The sequence below is a fragment of the Genypterus blacodes genome, unplaced genomic scaffold (genome assembly GCF_046128005.1).
Source record: "Genypterus blacodes isolate CSIRO-AG114 ecotype Tasmania unplaced genomic scaffold, CSIRO-AGI_Gbla_v1 ptg000052l_1, whole genome shotgun sequence".
NCBI classification, from domain to species: domain Eukaryota; kingdom Metazoa; phylum Chordata; class Actinopteri; order Ophidiiformes; family Ophidiidae; genus Genypterus; species Genypterus blacodes.
In genome coordinates, this window is record NW_027466864.1 from 6,776,094 (window position 1) to 6,783,305 (window position 7,212).

General features: G+C 48.6%; 1 protein-coding gene across 1 annotated transcript; it reads left to right on the top strand.

The window, feature by feature from the left end:
• Window positions 1-1,077: 1,077 nt before the first annotated feature.
• Window positions 1,078-6,935, top strand: LOC143000807 (protein C-mannosyl-transferase DPY19L1-like). The gene is made up of 6 exons (XM_076150235.1): window positions 1,078-1,368; window positions 2,951-2,975; window positions 3,080-3,167; window positions 3,880-4,017; window positions 4,837-4,957; window positions 6,705-6,935. Exons 1-6 carry the CDS (start codon window positions 1,152-1,154, stop codon window positions 6,800-6,802), a joined length of 687 nt encoding a protein of 228 aa, XP_076006350.1. The 5' UTR covers window positions 1,078-1,151; the 3' UTR covers window positions 6,803-6,935.
• Window positions 6,936-7,212: the final 277 nt, after the last annotated feature.

Sequence of the window (7,212 nt, forward strand, 5' to 3'; positions counted from 1 at the left end):
TCAGCACCTCAGAGATGGACTTCTCTGTCCCAGTATTTGGTTTCTCTCAGCCCGTCCCACCCACCGTGACCACGTCGCCCTGAGCGGGAATGGGCGAGCAGGTTTTCTGGGGCGATTGTTAGTGGAGATAGAGGGAGGCTGTCGTGATGATGTCACCAGCAGGAGGCCGACAGACTCTCTCTCTCTCTCTCTCTGTGCCCATCCAAGCCAAACACATGAGATCAGCTCGTCTCTCCTCCTGTTCCCCTCTTCTGTCGCCACATGCAGGATCACAGCAGCCCCCATGATATCAGTCCAAAGGGTCCCCCAGAGTCATCATCGCTCTTCACCATTTGCAGACAAAACACAGAGTAATTGGCACATTGGAATGATGCCTGTGCCACATTTATAGCTTTCATAAACACTGATCATTTACCCTTAAAAGTCTCCTAATTATCTATGTGTCGGCCATCATGTTACACAAATTTTTGTCTTTGAAAACGTCGGGTTGTTCAAAACAATTTCAAATAAAACTACAGTGTGTTTTTGTTGTTCATGTTTTGTGATTGTGATTGTGTATACATGACTTATGGTTCTTTAATTAGTGATTGCATTGTTGGGACTAATGTTAGTGTTGTAAATTTGACTTCATATCAATAAGTAACTGTATCTGCTGATTCACTGACAAAGCAGGGTCCATACTGTATGCTGTGGTCCTCTAGTGCCATCTATAGGCTATATCTGTTACTACATTCCATAGTAGCCTGTGAAGTGTGTGTGTGTGTGTGTCTGAACGTGTGAGAGAGAATCTATCTATCTATCTATCTATCTATCTATCTATCTATCTATCTATCTATCTATCTATCTATCTTCCCTTCTCTTTACTCACGCGTGTGTGTGTGTGTGTGTGTGTGTGTGTGTGTGTGTGTGTGAGAGAGAGAGAGAGACAGATCCATCTCTCTTTTACGTAGCGTTGCCGTGGTTACAGTGACAAGCGGCTTGCAGATGCACCGCGCGTGCACACGAGGGCGACGTCTCACAAGAATCCCACGGCTGTGTGAGAGCGCGAGCGTCTCTCAGGTAGACCGGGGGCAGAGTGAGCACAGAGGGGCTGCTCCTCTCCTCTCCTCTCCGCTGGCTGCTTCTCTCCTCCGCCTCACCTCCGTGAAAACATGGTGGCCAAAAACAGAAAGCAGACCGGGAAGACCCCAGCGACCCACACTGACCGAGACAGGAGCCCGCTTTCGCCTCCCAGTAAAAGTAACGCGAGGCGCGCGGGCAGGGACGGGAAAGGTTCCGGCTCTCTACCGAACGGGCTCTCCGGCATCAGCGCCCGGTTCGGGCTGAGTCCCTCCGCGGCGCTCAGGCTCAGCTTCACTCTCCTCCTCGGTAAGTTCGGAGCGTTAGCCTGCTAGCACAGCGCCGGACCCTTGCTAACCAGTGCTAACGTCCCCGTCCACCAGTAGCGTTAGCTGCTCCGCCGCAACATGAAGTTATCTCCGCCGCGTATCAGCGCTAACATTAGCTCTTCTCACTGCTAGCTGCTGCCACTACACGCTACATTTATCTTTATTAAAAGTGCTTCGTGTCTTTTATTATCTTAAGTGTGTTACAGGTTCGCTTCGTGCCAAAGTTCATGCTAACGCCGCTCCGTTATCAGAGATCACATCACTGCAGCCTCCATGCAAATGAGACTGGTTGTGATTTAACGGTGTTATATGTCAATGAGTGGCCGTGTTAACTGGTGGCACTCACCTGAATGAGGGTGAAAACAGAAAGACACCGTGTAGTTCTTCTCACGGGTCACTTATGTTTGTCCTCCTCCTTTAAAGTTTCATGGAAATTCACTTTATAAACTTAACAAAGGAGACAACAAATCTCCACAAAGGCTTCAAGACCTCACAGGCAACAAAGCCTCTAAAGACAGGGACATGCCAGTGACATGCCAGGGACATGTAGACCCAACGAGACTTACATACAAAGACACTAAGCAAAAAGGAAACCTGGGGGAGAGGGAGAGAGAGAGAGAGAGAGAAGGAGTGAAGAGTTAGAGAAGAGAATCTCAAAATAAACCATTATGGTTATTAAATGTCTATCTGCATTTGACTTCATCACTTCATTGTCCTCTGTTTAATCAGACAAATACACACACACTCACACACACACTTCCAGCAAGCACAGATGAACTGAAAAGCTTTCAGCAGCAGCACCGAGCACAGCCTCTGCACGCCCACACACACACTCAGGTATTAGTGCACACTGTGTCGGTCCTGCTGGGTATGAACGAGCAGCCGGCACCACGAGCAGGAGGAGAGACGTGCAGAACAACCAGGGGCCACAGTTCTGCCCCGTTGAACCCAAACAAGGAGTCACAAACGCCCCCCAGTGTCATGGAGACTAGGGGGGCATTTTGTGTCTCTGATTGTGAGAACGTGATGTGGCAAATTTGCTCTTTCCTCACAAAAATGAGCCGAGACCTGATGAGATACAGAGTCAAGTCCTTCTTCATAACTGCAGTAAGTGTTCAAGCAGGGGAGTTATTCAACGATTGAGCAGAGAATGAAGTCTGTGGCATTAAAAGGATCGGGTACTGACTTTACTCCTTTACAGCCGTGAAAACAAAGCAGTCAGGTGATAGCTTTAACGTGTCGTAGATCGGATAGAAACTGTAATATTTCACAGAATAATCTCAGCGTGACAGAAGGAGGGATGAAGGAGGGATGAGAGGAGATAAATAAGCTCAGGGGTAAACGTGTGTAAAGAGAGGAGGACTAACGTGAGGGAGGGAGGGAAACCAGAGAAAGAGGCTGTAAATAATGAAGCGTCAGGCGCTGAAAGTAAAATCTGAATCCGTATGCAGCTCTGAGCCAGTCTGTGTGTGTGTGTGTGTTTGTGTCTCATAAATCACAGTTCCCCAGGCGCTCCTTTGTTGAAGTGTGTGTGTTAAACGTGTTGTCTCCTCTCCCCACAGCTGCTGTGAGCGGGTACCTCCACCTGTAAGTCTCTCCTCCTGCATGACACCGTGATGACTCGGGCCTAACCCGCTGTGTTGACTTGTGGACGCCCCCGGTTGTTGCTCACCTGTCTCCCTCTCTCTCAGGTGTCACCTCTCCCAGCTCTTTGAGAACGACAGACACTTCTCACACTTGTCCACCCTGGAGAAGGAAATGGCTTTCCGGACTGAAATGGTAAATAGAGAGTCGCCTCTGTGCCTCTGTACTGTCATGCTGCATGTTGGTGCTCACACACACACACACCTTCACACACACATCGTGCAGCCTCAGTGAAGGGTTGGATCTCGCAGACACAGAATCTAATCTAATCAGTACTCTTATTAAAACGACTGTGGAACGACTTAATAGAGTCTTTAAAATCAGATTAAAGTCTCATAATCTGATCTGGATGGAAGATGATATACATCAAAACAGCAACTTTACTATCAGACAAAAGGTGACAGCTGCAGCGCCACCATCAGGCCGACCGGTACCCAAACGTATCAGTTCCCTCCCCTGGATCGTGTCTGAACCTGGGCGCCACGTTTCACCGATAACCCTCATTGACTCTCTGAGATACGGAGCCACCAGACGAGAGCCTGTCAGCCGGAGGTGATGGTGTGTGCAGCATACGTCCCTCCAGCCGTCCTGCTTTGAGCTCCGTGGCCTTTTGGAAAGAACCAGAGCGATAGCGTGGATTATTCCTACGCAGAGAGAATGTTTTCTCCTGCTGCACGCTGCCAAACACACTGCCAGTCTCTCCCACCTGCCCAGACAGTGTCACTCACTGCTGCGTCTCCCGTCTGAGCCGCGTCTTCGCTGTCATATTTGTCTCTCTCCGTCTCATTTTCTGCCTTTTTTTTCCCCCCTCTACCTTCCTCCTCCTCCTCCTCCTCGTCTTCCTCAGGGTCTGTACTACTCCTACTACAAGACCATCATCGAGGCTCCCTCCTTCCTGGACGGCCTGCATATGATCATGAACGACCGGCTGACGGAGCATCCGCTCGTCATCAACACGCTCAAGAGATTCAATCTCTACCCAGAGGTGAGGTTGAGTCCACCGCACACAAGTCCTCACAAAACCCCACACACACACACACACACACACACACACACACACACACACACACACACACACACACACACACACACACACACACACACACACACACACACACACACACACACACACACACACAAATGCGTGTGGAGTGTGGCTTAACTCCTCTCTGCCTTAATCAATCATCAGTCGATACATTTGCATCATCAATGTCTGTTCCTCAGAGTCGGCATGTTTTCATTCATGCTGACCTTAAACTCATTATAGTGTAAAGACGTTTGATCACCTGATTATTGTCTTATTCAAGAGAATCACAGTTTTAATGTGATGATTGTATTTGTTTCTCTTACTGAAGGAGAGGATTATTCTCTACGTTTTGGTCCAGAACTTTTGTTTGTCAGAAAATTAAACAGTGCACACATTTCCCCATACTGTTTGTTTGGAGTGTTTGGCTCGGGGGAAAGTCCAGAGTGTGTGAGGGGACTGAACCTTCAACCGGCACAGGAGTTCAGGGGAATGTACAGAAATGTGCAACTTCCTATGTTTTTATTTCTGTGATCGTCCAAAGATAGTTATAACACAAGACAATTATAACAAGCGACAGTGAGAGAGAGAAGTGTTTCATGCTCGTTTGCATCCACACACACATGCGCACACACACACACACACACACACACACACACACACACACACACACACACACACACACACACACACACACACACACACACACACACACAGAGCAGCAGCACAGTAAAGCCTTTCGGTAGATGGTGTTGTTTAAACCCCTCCCCCCCTCCCCAGGTGGTCCTGGCCAGCTGGTACAGGATGTACACAGGTACAATGAGCTACTTTGGGATTCCCACCAAGATGTGTTGGTCCATCAACAGAGGCGAGGGTCTCACCCCCGTGGACAGCTGTGAAGGTACGAGCTGCCGCCACAGAGCTCCAGGCTGACGTGACGCAAATACGCTTAGCTGTGTGCGCGTACACACACACACACACACACACACACACACACACACACACACACACACACACACACACACACACACACACACACACACACACACATTCCATGACTAATTTCTTTAGACTTTGAAGGTTTTCTCCCCCGTGTGGACGGCAGAAATCAAACGGGCTCGGCGGGGAGTCACAGCAGCCGAGGGAAAACGTTGCGATAAGAACAGAGGGATCAATATTTGAAGGGAATTCATTACAAAGCTCTGTGGATGCCTGTTTGAACACATACTCAGTAGGGATTTGTTTGTTTTGTGGAATCCTCTGAGGCCCCAGTGAGATCTAACGCTCTGATTTAAACAGAGCAGAGCCATAAAAGCAGAGTTTCCATCTGATTACAGAATCTTAATGAAAACACAAGCAGAACAAAATGGCAACGATAACAACATTCAGTAGATTGTTGTCATAACCTTGAAATAGAGAAAGAAGTGATGAACCTGTTTGACACACAGCGTTCTTCCTCTTTCTTATTTTCACTGATGAACATTCCACATGGCTGACGCAGAGCAGAGCAGTACAGCTGTTGTTATATTTCTTTTCTCAGCTCTCAGTAGTGGAGCGTAGCGGCGTAGGGCGGGGGGTCCGTACGCTCTGCTCCCGCTGCTTTCACACCCTTAACTTACATCTTTGCACAAGAGGCGAGGGAGTGAAAGCGTGAACGTTTCCTGTGTCGCCGCCGAGCTGTTTATAAAGTGCCAGTGTGGCTCCGCCCCCCCTGTTTGCCTCGCCGTGAAGGTGAACCTGGCGCCCTGTTATTTATAAAGGTGCTGCAGGTCTTTGTACCTGCTAATGTGGTGAGATGATGTGATGTGTGATATGTTAGTGGGTTATTGTGAGACAGACGGACATGACGCTGCTGAGATGAAACCATAGTAACGCTGCTAAAGTGATGACACCACAGCAGCAAAATAGCTTTAAATGAAATCATGAACATTTCACACTTTCCCCCACTCCCTCCCTCCCTCCCTCCCTCCCTCCCTCTCTCTATCCCTGTCTATCTCTCTCCCTATCACACTCTCTCCCTCTCTCCCTCTCTTTCTCTCCCTCTCCCTCCCTCACTCTCTCCCTGTCTCTCCCTCTCTCTCTCCCTGTCTCTCTCTCCCTTTCTCTCTCTCTCTCCCTCTCACACTCTCTCCCTCTCTCTCTACCTTTCTTTCTCTCCCTCTCCCTCCCTCACTCTCTCCCTCTCTCTCTCCCTGTCTCTCCCTCTCTCTCTCCCTGTCTCTCTCCCTGTCTCTCTCCCTCTCTCTCTCTCTCTCTCTCTCTCTCTCTCTCTCTCTCTCTCTCTCTCTCTCTCTCTCTCTCTCTCTCTCTCTCCCTCTCTCTTTCTCACACTCATTTACAGGTGTGCAGTCCAATCCTAACCTTATAGGTTTTTGATGGATTCACAGCCGGCGACCTTTTGTGGATCACTGATTACATTTATACCCTAGAAGTAGTTTCAATGTTGTTAGCTACCGGTGCTTATTTTTAAGAGCTTGCTTTAAACAGTCATTAATGTAACTAACTACTGTTTAAAGGGAGTAGCTCGGCTGCATCTTAACTACATTAAAACATGTAGCTTGCATCCAGCCTGCTTCTCAGTACCTGTCTGTCTATGTGATGATGATGATGAAGATGATGATGGTAGCGGCTGTCTGTTCTGTGTACAGGTTTGGGCGACCCAGCGTATTTCTATGTGAGCTGTGTGTTCGTACTGAACGGCCTGATGATGAGTCTGTTCTTCATCTACGGTGTCTACCTGAGGTGAGTCAGGGGTCAGGGGTCAGCTGGGCTTTAGGTAGCGCCTGTGGTCGTTGAAGTAGTCAGCTGTGATGTTTGGAGCAGACGGATCCTCTCTGGACTTCAGGCAGGAAAGAATTGCGGAGCATCTTTCCTTATTTCTGTCAGCGACGTCATGAGTAACGAGCCGACCTCTGTGCAGGAGAGAGAATGTCTCATATTTATCTGATGATCACTCAGACCAGCTTCCAACAAAACAACAGAGTGATGAAGTGGCAGCACAGCAGTGAAGATGAAGGAACCAAAGCCACAACAACCACACACACACACACACACACACACACACACACACACACACACACACACACACACACACATACACTCACACACACACTCTAACTTAACTCAACATTTATGTGCCTCAGAACCAGGAGAAGT